Source organism: Astyanax mexicanus, chromosome 10, assembly GCF_023375975.1.
Source record: "Astyanax mexicanus isolate ESR-SI-001 chromosome 10, AstMex3_surface, whole genome shotgun sequence".
NCBI classification, from domain to species: Eukaryota; Metazoa; Chordata; class Actinopteri; order Characiformes; family Acestrorhamphidae; genus Astyanax; species Astyanax mexicanus.
This window is the reverse complement of record NC_064417.1, coordinates 45,656,968-45,675,836: the sequence shown is the minus strand read 5'-3', so window position 1 is coordinate 45,675,836 and position 18,869 is coordinate 45,656,968. Positions and strand designations below refer to the sequence as shown.

The following is an 18,869-nucleotide window of genomic DNA, read 5'->3' as shown; positions in this document are numbered from 1 at the left end:
GTAAAGTACAGTAATACAGTCATTGCTAAGACAAGAAAATAAAAAGGCAGCTTGTCTGGATCATATAGTACTGCTACTGCACTACTAAAAATATGAATGCACAAAAAAAATTAACTGGTTCTGTACATAAATATTTATAAATTAGATATATACCACTTACAGTTATTAGAGAAATGCTGTATGCATGTAGTAGAAAGAGCAGTAAGAGCAGTGCGAGTACACAGTAATATAAAGAAAAGAAAAATAACATCTGCAGTGGAATAAATATCACATTACAGAGAACATTACTAGTTCTAGTCATTTGTATGGAGATGGTTTTGTTTCCAGAGGGATCACACTCAACAGAGTAGTCCACAGTCCTGTGCAAATTATGTTGTAGAAACATTATAATTTAAGGAACAGAATAACGACTTAATTTTATCTCAAACAACATTGTGGCATTTCTGTGACTCTGTTAACTGCAGTGGACAAACAGTTCAACTGTATCTTTTTATTAAATAAACTATTATTCTAACCGTAAAAAATATCTTGTGTACACAGTTAGGTATATACTATTAAAATATAAAGGATGTTTGTGTTACCAGCAATTATTGATAATTTAACACTACACAGGGTGAGTTCTATCACCATAATGTATTTTATATCACCATTTCTTTTAAGCATATTGAGATTAGGGTGGGTGATATGACCCTAAAATAATATAATAAATAATAATAAATAATATAATAACACCACAATTTTTCATGTTCTTTCCGCGATAATGATACTCTTGGCAATACAACACTCAAAAAAAAAATTAAGATTACACTACTGCAACAAAATGCAGTATTGCATACAATATGATATGGCACACCCCTAACTGAGATATTGAAAAATACAAGATTTTTTTCAGATTGTAACAGAGGTCAATGATCCAGAATGTCATGATACTAATAATAATGCAATCCAAATATTTTCATATATCCAGGATTAAAGTAAAATAAATGATACTGGACAGATAAAATCTGACTCTAGTAGATATATAATGGGGAATAAAAACAGTGTGAATTTTGCTTTTGCTAAAAACTGAAAAAAGTAGTACCCTGATGTGATAATTATGGGTGAGTGATATGGCGTGATATTTCAGGGTATAATATCGTTCACGATATTAAAAAATAATGGCGACATTATTGCGTACGATACAATATGGAACACCCCTAACTGAGATTTTTTTTATTATTTTTTTTATTATATTGCCCAGCCCTAGTCGTGGTTTTCATTTCTGGGCTTGGCAAACAGCTACCGCTAGGTCCCAGAACAAAGCCTCTGACTTTCACTGACTACGACCTACAGACCTGGGCACAGGTGCCTACCTGCTGTCTATGTGTGTATTTACTGCACAGACGGATTAAAAGCTGATTCCACAACCCAGCTGTGTTCCCAACCCAAGAAAGGTGTATATGGTTGTTTTTTTCTTTGGCAATATCGTAAATAAGTGATATATTCCAAATTGGGACATAAAAAATGACCATCTAATAATGTCGCACCTGCTACGCTGGTTACCATCTGTGTGCTATTTAAATCACAAAAAGAAAGCGCCTGGGTTATTTGTGTGGGAACAGTTTGATTTCTGCAGGGATGAAACTCAATACAGTACAGAGTTGTGCAGATAATTTAATCACAATTAAAAAGCGCAACATAACGATTTTATATCTCAAACATTAGAGTCCAGTGCAGTCTGCTGAGTCAGTAAAACACCATGAAGTGCAGTTGTCTTATATTCATTATTAAAAATACACAAGTTTATTAGATATCCCCTTCAAGGCCTCATTTCTAGTGAGAACCTGAGAAAATATTGAGCTGATGTGACCTTTAAACTGTTAACACGGCGGAAAAGAAGACACAATCAATAAAGGATGGTATATAAATCTCTCTTTTTAACAGGGCAGCTGCTGTTAATGGTTGTTTGCGCACATTATTATTTTGGTTGTAATCTATACGCATTTAGATTAGTAGAATAGTCAACAATTAGTTCAGTTATCAGTTTAAAATTAGACTTAAATGCTGTAGAAAGGTCCAGAACATTTAAATGCCATTTAAATGTGAAAATTGCTGCTATTTAGTGAGGAAATGTGTCCTCTTGTGATTGGGCTTCCCAAATTGTTTCTGTCTACAGTCATTAGTCGACTCTGAACATTTGGAGTTGAATTTTTTTTAGAATCCACTTTGTCGATTATATCAAATAATCGTTGCAGCCCTACATTCCTGTAAACCACTACAACCCCCCTGAGAATAAATGACCCCACCCAAAAATACCTGCTATTCTGTGAGTTCCTGACTATTGAAGAACAAAAAGGGTAAAAGGAGGATTAAAATAAAGGACACAGATAAACAGATACAGGAATAAAGGCCTGCTATTACAGACTGCAACTACAATGTGCTCCTGTATGATTAGTGGAGCTAAAACATGGTTAGATCGGTATAGATCACAATTTCAATCACAAAAGTACAGCCCTGTAAAAAAAATAAGAGACCATTAAAAATGCTGAGTTTCTTTGATTTTACCAAATTGAAAAACTCTGGAATATAATCAAAAGGAAGATGGATGATCACAAGCCATCAAACCAAACTGAACTGCTTGAAGTATTGCACCAGGAGTAAAGGCATAAAGTTATCCAAAGCAGTGTGTAAAACTGGTGGAGGAGAACATGCCAAGATGCATGAAAACTGTAATTAAAAACCAGGGTTATTCCACCAAATATTGATTTCTGAACTCTTAAAACTTGATGAATATAAACTTCTTTGCATTATTTGAGGTCTTTTTGTTTTTTTAGCCATTTCTCATTTTCTGCAAATAAATGCTCTAAATGACAATATTTTTATATGGAATTTGGGAGAAATGTTGTTTGTAGTTTATAGAATAAAACAACAATGTTTATTTTACTCAAACATAAACCTATAAATAATAAAATCAGAGAAACTGATTCAGAAACTCTAGAGGTCTGAATTTTGTCCAGAACTGTATATCTATAAAGATATGTCTTGTTTTATTAAGTCACATCACTCAGCCCTAGTCTAATTAGACAGACAGAGGCAGCCCTAAGATCTGAGGTTTGAGTTCTCTTGTAATATCCTACATGAACATCACTGCACACAAAGAATACAATTACGCCCAGTGTGCTGTCGATATGCTGCTTGAGAGAATTCTATTTAAATTGCCATTAGTGTCGCTGACCTCTATAAAAAAAAATAAATAAATAAAAAAAAAGAGAGAGAGATTCATTGTGTGTGTGTGTGTGTGTGTGTGTGTGTGCGTGTGTGTGTGCGTGTGCTTGCTTGCTTAAATGTGAGTTTCACTGTTGAGCAAACACTGTCAGCGCATATGTCCATCACTGTCAGAATTTCTAGTACATCATTTTAATGTACGTCAGAGGGCATGAGGCCTCTCTAGGAGGGCGGGAAAAAATGACAGCGGGGCCTAATTTACTCTAAATCTCTCATTTATGGTAATTAAGCAGAGTGCGAAGAGCACCTCGAGTGCTCATGCAATTATCACATGAGTGTGTCCTGCATGTGTGGCTGCAATATTGGGAATGACAGGGCCTCAGAGGTGATGACAGGGTTACAGGGTTTCACGGTTGGTCAGGGGGTGGGATTGGCGGGATGGGGGGCAGACAGATTTTTTTTTAAATTTCATCTCCATCAGCCGTCACTAATGCACTCTGCACTTTCCTCCCGCCCCGCTAATACTGATATTAATTGAAACGAGAGTCATTTATCAAAGAGCTAAGTGCTCCAGTGCGACTTCATGTGTGATTTACAGCGAGTATTTACAGCCGTACAGCATTAAAAGACAGAAAACCGGCCTGACAAATAACGTCCAGGGAGTGTGGCTGTTCATTATGACATTACGGAGCGTACCCCTAAGATAGCCAGCCGCCTGTTCACTTCAGAGGGATTTCAGAGAGATGAGCAGAGAGGGATGAGCCAGTCCTGCAGTCCATCTCTTCAGCTTTCATCTTCGTCTTATTCTCCATTTCAAATACATGCATTTTAGATGCACCACCCTGGCGGGCAATTTTTAAGATTGCTTCGAAGAAAAGGGAAAAAAAAAAAATGAAAGTGTGAGAGAAGGAGAGAAGTACGAGCAACAAAACTCCACTGCTTCATCCAGTCAAATGAAGTGCACTAGGAGGTTGCACAGGCTATGGCGTAGGTATAGTATAAAGGTGCAAAATTCTTTTTCGTGTGTGATTTGTCATTTCCTTACTGAAATAATTTATATATTATTTGAAATCATTTTTAAACTAAATCTACAAGACAGTGATAGTTTTCTGCCCAGGTTTAGTGATGCTTTTTTCCCTATTTCCTTTTAGGTTGAACATGCGCAGTGACTTGTGGGTAATCGAGGGCTGCAAAGGATACATCAGTTGAGTGCTTTTAATCACTTTTAACGACAGTTGCATTTCTTAGCTGTATATGAAGAATCCTATAGTTTGTAATAGCCTTTAATATGAAAAATGTAGCAGCTGAGAAAAGCAGCCTACCTAGAATGCAGCCTACACTTTGGAGTACATAACTATTTAGCATGCATGAATTTTCTGCTGGTCTTAAAAATGCTTTAAATGTTCATTTATATGTCAATTGTAACGTTTAAAGTAAAATCAATAATTGAAAAAATAAAACAGGCTATACCGGCTATCTAAGCTTATTTTAAACATTAGTACAAGCATGCTGTCCGTCTCATTATTCCTCAAATTCATATGAGGGTCTGACATTATATGCTCAAAAATATGTTCATGTAACTGTGCAGAATTTCTTAACGTGGCAGAATCAGGAATGAAGCTCAAGCATGTCAAGCATTTTGTGATTGCTAGATCACATGAAAAAAATAGTTAAATATTTACGCTTAACCGAATTTGGCCAGGCGAATCAGATTCAGTCGCTGAGTCGGGTACAGCCGTAATATGCACTACACTACGGAGTACTCTCGGCTCACCTAGAGTCACCTTTTGGCAAGCCAGGTCACGGCACGCCATGGGTAGCACCACCTGTGATGTACTCTGTACTATCTCTCCGCCCTTCCAGCTGCTTCTGTCTTTTGTTTCCATCTTCCACCCATCCGGCTATGCTAATTTCAGTCTGGACCACAATTATTTTTCGCTGCAGAAGCTGTCAGTTCCTCCGTCTTTTCTTGCGCTCCTTCTTTCTTTTATTTCGCTCGTTTGTTTAAATTTGCCCCCCAGCCGACAGCCGGCCTACCTCTACGCGCTTACTCTGTCAGGGCTGGTTAGGCAGAGAGGAGGAAGGGGGGGGTGGGACAGAAAGAACGAGGGAGGAAGAAAGAGAAGGAGGGAAGATTAAAGGGCCAGTGCCTAAAGCCAAAAGGCTGCTGAGTGCAATTTATTTACAGTTTAGTACACTTGCACTTGCACACACGCTCACGCAGAGAGAAAGAGAGAGAGAGAGAGCAAAGAACGAGCACAAAGGCAGAATTTCAAACACAACCGATGACCGTGTTCAAACACACGCTCGCTGTTTTACCATGCAGCACTGTCTTGCTTGAGTGCTGCTCATTTAGTCTCATTTCCAGGCCTGAACAGGCTTGCTTCTTCTTTGAGCTGGAAAACACACTTCACAGGCCAGGCAGATGCGCCTTCACACAGGAACGCTGACATCGTTTATTATCATTAGGACAGGCAGGGGACTAATGGCATCATTATGGTTTCAATTACGCTCTCACTTACGAGGCTGTTTTATGTGTAAACAGGGGTAAGCCTGTGTCAATATTCCGTTAAACGGAATACCAACTTCTTCAACGGAAGCAAAAAGAGAATACGAACAGAGATGAAAAAGGTAAGATATAAATAAATAAAGAAGGAAACAAAAAACAGCGCCTACCTGTCCTAGAACAGGGCCCAGCGGGGGTCCAGGTGCAGCCTGCCCTGATCGAACGATCGCTCGGATCACGCCACCTACATCCACCTTCTTCACCGCCTTGACCGCCTTGGAGATCTTGGACATTCTCGGCCTGTGTTCTCTTGGCCTCCCTGTTCGAGAAAGGTAATTATTAAGTTCTCTTTTAAGGCATTAAAAATTCAGCACTCTGCGATCAATATATGACCAGAAGCAAAGCAGCGTTACACACAATCTCTTACTGGAGCTTGCTTTGGAGTGAGTGTGCATTTTCTGTTATCTAGAGCAGGAGTTCTTAACCCTGACATAGACTCTCCGCAGGGTCATGAGAGTGATGCTGTACTGTGCATGCGAGTGAACTCTTGAAGCTCGTCAGAGTGCAGTTCAAATATTCAAACAATGATAAGCAACAAACTAACCACCAACAGTTTTTATTAAACTTTAATATGATAAAATCAGAGGTGGATCAGCGGTTAGAGCACCAGGTCTCTGCAACAAGGTCGTTGGTTTGATGGGCAGGTTTGGCAGGCTGACACGGTTGGGCCCTTGAGCAAGGCTCTTAACCCTGGCTGAGGCAGAATTCAATCTGTGCCCAAAATAAGTATAAAATGTCTTTGTGTTTTGTCCAGCTCACGTCATGCCCTTGTCACATCACGTCATGCCCATGTAACGTCTTGTTCAGGTCACATTCCTTTTAATTTCTTGTCTTGCCATGCCATGCCCGTGTCGCATCACGTCCATGTCATGTCATGTCCTTGTGATGTCTTGCCCTCATGATGTCTTGTCCATGCCATGCCCTTGTCACATTATGTCTTGCCCGTGTGAGGTCTTGTCTCGTCATGCCATGCCCTTGTCACGTCACGTCCATGTCACATAATGTCTTGCCCTTGTGATGTCTTGCCCTTGTGATGTCTTGCCCTTGTGATGTCTTGCCCTTGTGATGTCTTGCCCTTGTGATGTCTTGCCCTTGTGATGTCTTGCCCTTGTGATGTCTTGCCCTTGTGATGTCTTGCCCTTGTGATGTCTTGCCCTTGTGATGTCTTGCCCTTGTGATGTCTTGCCCTTGTGATGTCATGGTCATGGTCATGGTCATGGTGCCCTTGAAGACTGAGGCACAATACCGCCACACTCAAATGTCTGTCTCCAGCACTGACCAGCACTTTAGGAAACCGCAGGAAAAATACTGGACAAAGGCATAACATATCTAATCAACTTGTGACCTCAAATGTCAAGCCAATGGAAAAATATATATGTACATTTCTTTTTACTTTACAGTTGGTTTGTCATCATGTGGTCACAAATTGAGAAAGTTAAATAGCCCACTGAAAATGGGTCATGCATTTTAGAGCCACTTCAAAAGTTAACAGTTCCATGAGACAAACATCAGTATTTCAAACCTTTGGTCCAGAGAGACAAAATGGTTAAAGGATTATAAAAGTAAAGGTGTGTGGGGTTAGGGTGCTTCACTGTTCCGTTCCAGCACTCTCCCCCAACACACCCCCACTGATCCATTACACAGCTAGCATCGCTCAGGCCCAGTTCACCAAGGGTCAATGGAGCAGCTTGGCCGACAGCCAGAAGAAGCCACACTGATAGCCACTGCAAGGCTTGTACAGCACTAGAATGAGCAGGGTACACAAGGGCACTGAGCCGGCGGAAGGGGGAGGGAGGGATAATGCATTGAGGTTCTTTCCACACGGAATTCAATTACCAAATTTGATCAATTAGTTGAGTGGTGCAATGCCCTCAATACCGTGAACTTTTGTTCCTACAGGAGTCATAAAAAGATAAAGACACACTTTATAAGCTCCTTACACAAAGACTAATTGGCTACATATGTGTGTAACCTCTACACAACAATGGCGAGTTTGTCAGGAAACAAGCTAAAGAGATACAAAATCCATCGAGAGTCTTAAGCACCCTGTAATCAATCACAGTATGATCATGTTAATGCAGAAGAAAGTGGTAATAATATTCACCAATGGGATTAGGCATGTCCTGAGCAGGTAATTTTGCCCCAATCTAACTCTAAAGTCTTTTAATGATAAGTATCGGCCGATATTGATCCAGTCTCATCTTTGTGTTTGGTTTGATATCTGTTGTTATACGTAGATGACTGATCTAGTAAAATAAGTAACTGTTTTAAAGAAAGGTAAATGTGCCATGGTTTGGGTTTCTATACCATCTGTTAGCATTAGCATTAATAGTACTATCCTCTATTAGCAAAGTCTCCTTCTGAACGCTGTTCCAGCACTGTTTAATGTTGGTTTAAAAAAGACAAAGAAAGGCTAAAAGCTAAAAACATTGTTTGGAGTGTTCCTTATAGTTGAGTCAGATAGAGAAAGGCTCTTAACCCTGGTTGAGGCCAAATTACATCTGTGCCCAGTACAAGTATAGAGTGTTGTGTTGTATCTTATTGTGTCTTGTACTTGTGTCGTGTCCTTGCAGACTGAGGCACAATACAGTATCCACTGCTGGCCAGCAATTTATGGACCACAGAAAAAGAAAAACAGACAAATGAAAATAAATGTATTCGATTTTCTCAAAATGTGAGCTGGTGTGTCAAAAAAAACAGTAAAATATATGATGGATGTTCTATGATTTGGGTTTCTTCAGCATTTCTTAACCTTATCATTAGCATTTATTAGTCAATCCTCTTTTTGAACTCCTTCTGTCTCAGCGCAGTTTAGTGTTAGTTTAAAAACAAAGACTAAGGCTAAAAGCTGAATAAATTTTGTGATGTTGATAGTTGAGGTTGGGCCCATGTTTTCACTTTTTTAACATGTCTTTTTGGATCCGACTGAAGAGTCTCAAGAGTCTTGCCACTAATGGTTTGGGTACACAAGCAAGTGTGATTACTGTATTCACACCTGACCAAATGAATCGCACCACTGGGAGAAAGGTCAAAATATCAAGAACTCATAATGGAGTGTAGAGAGAAAGGGTGGCAGGTTGTTTCCGGTGGAGGTGGGATGTAGAGGCTTCCCGGCACAGTCTGTATGGTCGCTGCTCACCTGACTCGGCATATCAGGAAAGGACCGTAAGACAGCTATACGCAGGAATAGGGAGGCAGCAGAACGAGCCTCTTGTTGGCTTTGGCATATAAGGGAGGAGGGGGGATGGAAGCCTGGAGCTGGTGGGCAGCGACCTGGCAACCACTGCTGACCCACCGACTGGAGGGTGTAGCGGTTAAGGGTAGAAACACCAAGGAACGTTGGGCACCATCTGACGAAATCAGTTGTTCTAAAGAGCGACTGTATATTTAGCATCCTTAGATGTATTAAGCAAGTTAAAAAAAAAAACTAATCAGAGTCTGATTTAACTGGACTTATAATTGTAGGTGTGAAACCTGAACTAACCTCTTCTAATTACCCTCTGAGAACTTGGGCAATCTTTTCCAGTAATGGCACCTTGATGTCAATAAATGGCACTCTGAACACTGAGGTTAAAACTAGGGGTGTGCCATATTATTTTGCACAAAGTAATTTATAAAAATGAAAAATAAAATTGTGGTAATAGCTGTTTTTGTTTTTTACTTTTGCATTACAGTATTTTTTTATGTTATTTATTTTGTTGCACCATTAGTATTTTAGGATCAAAGTCTTGGACAGTTACTATGTACAATTCTTAACATTTTATATATTTTTGAAATTAATGTACTATTTATCAATATCATTAGTGTACAACACGCTAAAATATTGATATTATTTTAGAGCAATATCACCCACCCTTCACTAATTTAAGTTAAAACAAAGAATGATTTTAATTAGCCAAAACTTGATCCATTAAAATATGGCTGGATCAAACCCAACTCCATGAATTAAACTGGATCGGGACATCCCTATAAGGCACACTTATACTCACCAGAAACATGAAAAGGAAGCATTTGATGGAAAATCTAAAAATGGCCTAGTGATAATACAGACCTTCACTCCCAGCTTCTGTACTGCACCCTGTTTATCTACTCAACCTTCAGACCAGCACTGAAGAGGAACAAGCCCAGCTCCAGAGAGGTCTGACGTGAAGTCTGAAGCTTTAAGAAGCTCCAGGCTCGTCATCACAGACTGCCACGCACAAAGGAGGAAGGGACGAAAGCAAAGAAGATTCTTCAATAACAATGAGGCAGCAGGAGAATCTCACTCTGCAGAGCACGCAGGGATGGCAGGGAGATCAGGACCTGCAGCCTCGTGCAGGTTTAATGTGTGTGGCGGTGTTCTACCGCAGAACGCATATGCTGAATTTCCTTTATATTCAGCCTGCCTTCGCGATGCCAGGCACGTACAGAGCTTTTTTTTCCTTCGTCTTTTTTTTTTTACGCTGATCTCCTAACGCATTTGCGCTCTTTAAGAAGCATGTTGCAGTTTTAATCAATTTATGAGTCAGTCAGAAAGTGAAAGCCTGCTGACAAGCCTCCAGTCCTGCTAAAGTAGGGGGCTCAGTCGCTACATAATATTCACAACATGAAGAGTCCAATCAGTGGTTTTATAGGTTGAATGGAGGCCATTTATGGGGGGATGGGGGTGGTGTGGTGAGGAGTGATTTGTTCCAATTTAAGGTCTCGTTTTACAGTGGCTTGCCTTTTCAATGCAGAATTTTAAATAGACGGGCATGAATTTCTTTTTCATTATTATGATGGTGGTGGAGGTGGTGGTGGTGATGCTGACCTTGACCGTGGAGGATGGTGGTGGTGGTGGTGGTGGTAGTTGTGGGGGGGTGAGTGTTCTACTTGTTCTACTTGAAACATGTTCAGAAAAAAAAAAAAAAAATCACTGTGCTTTCTGTTGTTGTTGCTTCTTTGAAGCATCTCTCCACTACTGGAACAGCTTCTGACAGAATAGGAGAAATTATAAAAATGATTTTGTTTATTCCTACACCTCACAGGCGAGAATAATAATAATAAAAAAAACCTGTTTAAATGTCAGCTGAGTAATTTCAGGTTTCTGGCTATTTTGACTGCTTAAAGTCCATCTAAACAGAGGGAAAACAACACTTGAATAAAGGACACATCTAACGCCCAAAGCCAATTAAACTGTAACCGTGCAACCTTAAAAAAAAAACAATGAAGATTAAAAAGTAAATTTGGCCTGGCTTGGTTAATGCATATATTCAGTTGTAAATGAAGCAGGGGAGTCACAGAATATTTATCGGGAGGGATATGTTCCACCAATATTGGGTTATGCTCAAAACATAATATACTGCTCTAATATGCTGATGGAGCTCCTTCAAACGGCTCAGAAGGATAACCCTGTGTTCACACTAAGGCTATAGATTTTCATGCTGTTTGGTTATATGCTCACGTAGACACCCAGCTATATTCGACGTAACTGTTTACATACTTGCCGGTGTTCTACACGTGTTACTGGAGGCCTCCACTAGAGGGCAGCTCATGCGTCTGACGACTGCTAGAAAAACACCTAATCATCTCCGTCCCCACGTTGTATATATGATGTCTATGCCCACGCCGTCTCTCGTAGCGGTTTCAGATTTCTTTCCATTTCAAGAGCAGCTGCACTGACCCCTAGCGGTTTCATGTGTACTGCACCTCATTTCCGAAGGAGAGGCACAACCAGCGCACCAAACAGACGTCAATTTCACAAGGCAGCTATCATGTGTGCACAAGCGTGTATTTAACATTGTATATTTTAGTATAGAATAGTATAAAAACAGAAAAACACTAGTCATTTCCTACCGGAGATTTCCAATTGTAGCTGTGATTTGATGACAAGCGGCAAGCAACAATTCAAGTTAAGATTTTATTAACTTCATATTAATTAAGTAATGAAGTCTATCAAATCCACATTATCTAGAAAATTAACTGGCCACATTCACAAGGTATACAACAATGGTCACATGTACATTTAATTCATGTTAATGTGTTTCTTTGTTTATGATTGTTAGAAATCCCATGTAAATTTTAATTTAAGCAGCAATCAGCATAATGATACATGTGTAATATGTATTATGAGAGTGACAGCTTTAATTTATTAAGTATTATGTAAGTGGGGGTGCTGAATGGTCCAGTGGTCTAAAGCGATGCCACCATGAACGGTAAATTGCTGGTTCTAGACAGCTGCCAGAGCCCTGAGAGAGCACAATTGGCCTTGCTCTCTGTGTGTTGGTAGATGGCACTCTCTCCCCTCACCACTCCTAGGGTGATGTGGATCAGCACAAGGCGTCTGTGAGCTGATGTATCAGAACAGAGTCTCTGCGCTTTCCTCCGAGTGCGCTGTGATGCTACTCAGCAATGTTGCATCAGCAGCAGTTTGAAAAGAGGTGGTGGCTTTACATGTGTCGGAGGAGGCATGGGCTAGTCTTCACCCTCCTGGTATTGTGGCATCACAGGTGTTTGGTGATATACAGCTGAGTAACAGCTAAATGGGTGGGACAACTGGCATAGCTAAACTGAGAGAAAATTAGGAAAAAAAAGTATTACGCAAGTCATGTGCAAGAGGAAGAATGACAATTATAACAAACTGGACTTTGAACAGTCTCAGACAAAAAAAAAAAAAAAAAGAGGAAAGTGAAATTTCTTTTCTTTTTTTTTCTACCTCTGGGTAGATTTGGTCCTCCCCAAGGTTCAATTCATGGCTACGGCCTTGATATGAATAACGGCAAAACTGCACTGTATCTAAAATCTGCCAATATATAATATTTTGGTATTATCGCCTAGTCTCAGTTTAATATCATAGTAGATATGATCATATCACATTATCATGTACGCATGCTGTTTAAAATACAATGCCATTTGCATTCACACTACCATACATTCACAGTGAACAAAAGAATGGAGGATTACAACACATCAGTAAAAGCTCTCTTTTGATCTGCTTATAGTTTTGATCACAGAGCTTCTCTTTGTGACAGATATGTAAATGTAAGTGCAGATATCAGAGTGACAGGGTAATAGGACTGCCGAAAATAATTTAGATATAAAAGTGTTTTTATTATTGTTTCTTCATTCATTCATTATTTATTTATTCATGTCTGTTCACAAATAATCCCTGTGTTTTATAAACAGACATCACGGCTCAATACAGCACAAACCTTCTCACAGAGTCATCAATTCAGAGTGTAAAAAGAAGCGAATAGATGCTGCAATCATGTGGCGGCTAATAGCGTTCTCAGTTTCAAATAATCAACCGTTTTAGATGAAAACGAGGAGCGCTGAAACGATTGGATGGAATTCGCAGCAGTGGCTTATACTCCAGTTATAAGCTCAGAGACTAAAAATGACAAAGAGACTTTATGAAGTGATTTAAAGAGCTCAACATGAGTCCCACTGCACCTATTCATTTGCATATATAGATTTACAACCTGGCGTTTTGAAAGCCAGCCAGTTCATTCTGCTTGCCCTGCTATTGATAGGCCTGTATTTATTTTAGGTTTGAGACAAATTGTACTCGCACACATGGGAAAACAGCTTTGTACCGACACAAGAATAACCAATTATTGCGAGAGTGCGAGAGTCGCTGAGCAAGCAATTTGTGCTTTTTTACAAAATAAGCTGAATCGAGGAAATAAATGATAAAAGAAATAAAGGAAGTGTTCTAAGATAGGCTATTCATGCATCACAAAAAGAAAGAGTTCCAGTGGTAAAATTACAAAAGGTACTCCATTAAATGAATAGTGTATCAGGTAGAAAAGCAAACTGAACAGTGCACAAAATGCACTGAAAATCAGAATGAGGCAGCTTGTTATCTGCTTTGTTGCAGTTTTATGAAAGCAGCATTAACAATCCTTGTACAAAACTGAAAATCAAATTATATAAAAAGCACAATAATTAAGCGATTCATAATCTTTTACTGCTACTTTACACATAAACAGGGTAGTGCAAAAAATATGTTCAGTGTTCTGTAGGAGAATCAGGAGAATTATTATCTACATTGTGTACAAATTTGTGTACTTTACCTCCTGGCCACTGCACTCCTTAAGTGAAAATTGCCTACACAAACATTCACACGAAGAAATCCAGACTGTTCTTATACAGAGTTCCCCAATGGTGGAACAAACTACCTTCCACTACCAGATCAGGAGCGTCCCTCACTACCTTTAAGAAACTCCTGAAAACAGAGCTCTTTAAAAGGGCACCTACTCTCGTAACACCTCTAACAAACTAACTACTTCTAACCTCATTTCCTTCTTCTCCTCCTTTTCCTCCTCTATCCCACTATTTCCATTTGGCCTCCAGATTAAACAACGTAAGCTACAATATATTGCAAACGTATGCATCAAACCAGATCATGGAATTAAGGTGTTCCAATCACATCCATGGCTACAGGTGTATAAAAGCAGCAGCTAGTCATGCAGACTGCTTCTACAGACATTAGTGAAAGAATGGATCTCCTTTAAGGAGCTCAGTGAACTTTAGCACTGTGGGACTGTGATAGGATGCAGTCCTGTGCACCAAGTCCAGTCGTGAAATTTCCTCACTACTAGATACTCCACAGCCAACTGTCAGTGATATTAGAACACAGTGAAAGCGACTGGGAATGACTGGGAATGCTGAGGAGCATAGTGCACAGAGATCACTTAAAAATTATGAGTTTCTTTGATTTTACCTAATTGAAAACCTCTGTAATATAATCAATAGAAAGATGAACTGCTTGAATTTTAGCACCAGGAGTGGCATAAAATTATCCAAAAGCAGTGTGTAAGACTGGTGGAGGAGAGCATGTCAAGATGCATGAAAACTGTGAATAAAGGGTTATTCCACCAAATATTGATTTCTTAACAGAAACATTATTTTTAATTAAACTTTAACTTTATTTGATTTACTTTATTTGTTTTTGCTGTCTTTAGGTCTTTTTTGGCCATTAGGATTATACAGGTGTCCAGCAGGGGGGCAACAGTTTGCTTTCATTGCACAATATGATTCCCAACATTTTGACACACACAGGGTACAACTAGTGCCAGATTTGTTTAAACTTATGCCAAATATACAATGAGTACAGTACATTTTAATTTCCAATACAATCTGACTATGTTCCTTGTAATAACCTGTTTTGTGGGTCAGTATTCTTTAAATTATGACAATATTCACAATAGGCATGAAATTTATAAATACGTAAATAACCATTAGGGAAAATAGAAAATCTAGATTATAAAAATTCCATTAGGATTTTTCTGACTGTCATAAATAGTATTATTATTTGTAAAATGAAAGCAAATAAAAGTATAATATGATGATTAAGAACCAGCTTTTTTATAAGCCATCTGGTGAATCAACTAATGATACGAAGATAGAAAGTATTCCCAAAACATATTTCATGTTTTGTATATTTAATAATAAATTATTTTTTAAAATGAGCTATCCACTCAGACACTGCAGGCAAATGGATAGCCTATACAGTCTGATTTATAACTAATATTATAATTAATTTAAATATTGAATATTCATTTTTTAAGAAGCTGCACAGGCCTACTACAGCTTGAGACGTTGTGTAAGCTTCTTTTCAACAGTAGAAATAAATGGTGCTCTGGCTGTGGTTAAATATTAAAAACTAAGCTTCTGAAGCTTTATAATGCATTTTCTGCTGTTTGGAGACACTCTGGCTGTTTAATACTAGTGGAACAAAGTCTTGTTCTAAAATAAGTGCCGGTTATGAACTTAGGTCTACTATAAACTGCAAAAAAAATATTTAAAATGGCTTTGGAGGCCAAATTAGCATTTTTTGATTTGGAGAATGGTAATTCTGCGCTGCAGGGTTTAAATATGGAATGAGCCAGGCTTAACGGAGCAGAGTTTTCCCCTACAACTCGCCCTGAAGCAGCAGCAGCCGCCTCCAGGAAGGATCACTGAATTTTACATTTCAATGTCTGCCATTGTGGAAAAGCAGACTGCAGACGTGTGAAGCTCCTGCCTCTCACCTTCAGGCTGCAGATGACCGAGCACCACTGTCAACTCCGAAATGTCACCATGATGCTGAGATATATCATAGTTTGCCATAATGCCATAAACCAGAAAACAAAGCCTGGAAAGCCTGAATTCTATGACTTCTATGTAGGGAAAAGCCTTACTGTATTGTACACAATATAGATCTGGAAAAAAATAGGAGACCTCTTCATTTTCTAAAACAGTTTCTTTGATTTTGCTATTTATAGGTTTATGTTGGAGTAAAATAAACATTGTTGTTTTATTCTATAAACTACGGACAACATTTCTCCCATATTCCAAATAGAAATATTGTCATTTAGATCATTTATTTGCAGAAAATGAGAAATGGCTGAAATAACAAAGAAGATGCAGAGCTTTCAGACCTCAAATAATGCAAAAAATATGTGCGAGGCTGCTGGGTTCCAGAAGCTGTTTACTTCCTCTCACTCCTATGGTCTCTGTCTTGCTTCGTATTTTACTTCTTTATTATCTAAAGCACTTTATTTTTATATATTAACTGCTTTTAATATCACTATATTGTTCTAATTTAATAAAAAAATATCTTTAAAAAAGTACTTTATTTTAGTAATTCAATTCTAAATGTGAAACTCATATTATGTAGATGTATTACACACAGAGTGATCTATTTTAAGCGTTTATTAAAATATTTTTTGTTGATGTTTATGACATACAGCTAACGAAAACCCAAAAGTCAGTTAGAATATTATATAAGATAGAAGAATATAAGAATATATATAAGACCAATTTGTACTTTTGGCAGGGTAGGCAGTGTGCCAAGTCCTGCTGGAAAATGAAATCTGCATCTCCATAAAAGTTGTCAGCAGAGGGAAACATGAAGTGCTGTAAGATTTTGTGGGAAAACAAAACTGCACTGACTTTAGACTTGATAATAAAACACAGCGGACCAACACCAGCAGATCACATGTCTCTCCAAACCATGCTCTGCTGCCAACTTTTATGGAGATGCAGGTTTCATTTTCCAGCAGGACTTGGCACATTGCCTACACTGCCAAAAGTACCAGTCGGTAGCAATTATATTCTAATTTCCAGAGATACTTATTTTTGGGTTTTCATTGGCTGTAAGCCATAATCATCAATAATAAAAGAAATAAATAACTTTGTGTGTAATACATCTATATAAATACATAAGTTTCACATTTTGAAATAAATAACGAAATAAAGTAACTTTTCAATCATATCTAATCTAATTTTTGGGATGCACTAGTAAAGCATTATGACGACTATTAAAATGTGTTGTCATATCGCCAAACATAATTTTAATGTTACCACAAAAATGCCCTAAAATACTGTGATATTATTTTTTGGCCATATCACCATCCTACATCTGTACCCTATAGCTACACTGCCACTCCCTTAGCCCAGCATTCAGATGCTATAGAGCTCAAAGGAATATCAGAATTCAGAGAGCACTGCGGTTCATTAGCATTCTGTCCGATACCACCTACAGCATGAAGTTGCATATTGATAGTGACAGGACTAAGAGAGGGGGTCAGTCAGCTGGCCAGGAGAAGCGCTCCTGCTCTCGGGTGAAGTTTGTGAAAACTTTTTAAAAAGCCAAATCGCCACTGCATCAGTTTTACATCCCCTAACTACCTGGAGCACAGCCAATTAAATCAATGCTGCCGCATCAAAAAGCATTCACTTAAAAGCAAATATAGCATCAGCAGTGAATTCACCCATTCCAGATCAGCGCAGGCACTCCAGTTAAAGTGAGAAATGCAGGTATGTAAATGAATTACAAGTAAAAAAGAAGAAAATCAGACAAATTGACAGGTCGAAGTCTGTGATACGGAATGCTGCTTCTCAAAATCAGATATAAATAAATGAATAAATAACACAACCTGCATATCATTGCTGTTATATAAAAACCTTGTAACCTTGTGACATCGCAGGACATGCAGTGTAACAGAAGGCAATAATAAGTGGGACCAAATCTTATAACTGTGTAATTACACATTAACAAACTAATAACTGTGTAATTACACATTAACAAACTGAACTGAAAAGGAATTAAACAATCTTCATCTTCAAGATCATGTATGATCATACAAGGGATTAAGCTGCAGTATGAAGTTTACATCATGTATTATTCTGTAAGATTATTAGCTGATTGCAAAGCCAAAATCTTGGTTATTGCCTGACTCCTATTGCAGATTTTTTCTATTATCTAATTATTCAAGTTAAACATGTGTAAATTATAGGGGAGTAACGGTACAGAAAATTCACAGTTTGGTTCACACCTTGGTATAAACCCAATGGTTCGATACATATTTTAGGTACGTTTGCAGTAAGGTTGGTGGTAAATGCACTCAATGTTTCTATATTGGAACAATATTGTTTTAAAGTAAATAGGTATTTTCTTTTTATTTTAAAGTTATCTTTTTGGAATAAAAGGTTTTTGTGTAGCAGCTACAATATAAAATATTTTAACAACTACATATTTGAGATTGATTCTTTTGGATGCAGGACGACACTGGAATAATTATGGTGCTGCTGTGGCTTAAAGGGTAGACAAGCAGGATTGGGGCCGAAAGGTCATTGGTTCTATCTCCTGGACCAGAACTGCGCTCCCTCAACACTCACAGCTGAGATGACCTTGAGAAAAGCACCCAACCAACTCCCCTCCCACTACCTGTGGTAGCAAATTGTGCTGTGGTTTAAATGTGGAGTTTGAAAAACATTAATTACTTTAAAATGTATATTGCATTGGACAAATATTTGCATTAAAATAATAATAAAAAAATTGTACTTTGGGAAAAAGAAAAACAGAATGTTTGAGCAACACTGTGCTAAAAATTACAGATCCAAAACAAATAGTTCTGTAGCCAAAAGAAAAGCATGGAGAATTAAATAAACTGATAAATCTATTCCGATTGAATTATAAAGTTAGAAATATTTACTAATAAAATGCCATTTACTTCCCCTGCTCTCCAGCACATTTCATGGTCTCTATGAGGGACATTAGTAAAGGCGTTATAAATCACTGTCCATGTCAGGCATCAAGACAGAATGCAGTGCCCAAGGACTTCTGCACTGCTAGTTTGATTTACCACCTAAA

General features: G+C 38.3%; 1 protein-coding gene across 1 annotated transcript in view; it reads right to left on the bottom strand.

Moving 5' to 3' along the window:
* The window catches only part of mrpl11 (mitochondrial ribosomal protein L11), an 82,588-nt gene that overhangs the window by 59,225 nt on the left and 4,494 nt on the right, over positions 1-18,869 (bottom strand). The window contains exon 2 of the mRNA XM_022684225.2: positions 5,881-6,029. Within this exon, the coding sequence (XP_022539946.2) occupies positions 5,881-6,003 (123 nt within the window). The 5' untranslated portion in view covers positions 6,004-6,029. The remainder of the gene's footprint in view (positions 1-5,880; positions 6,030-18,869) is intronic.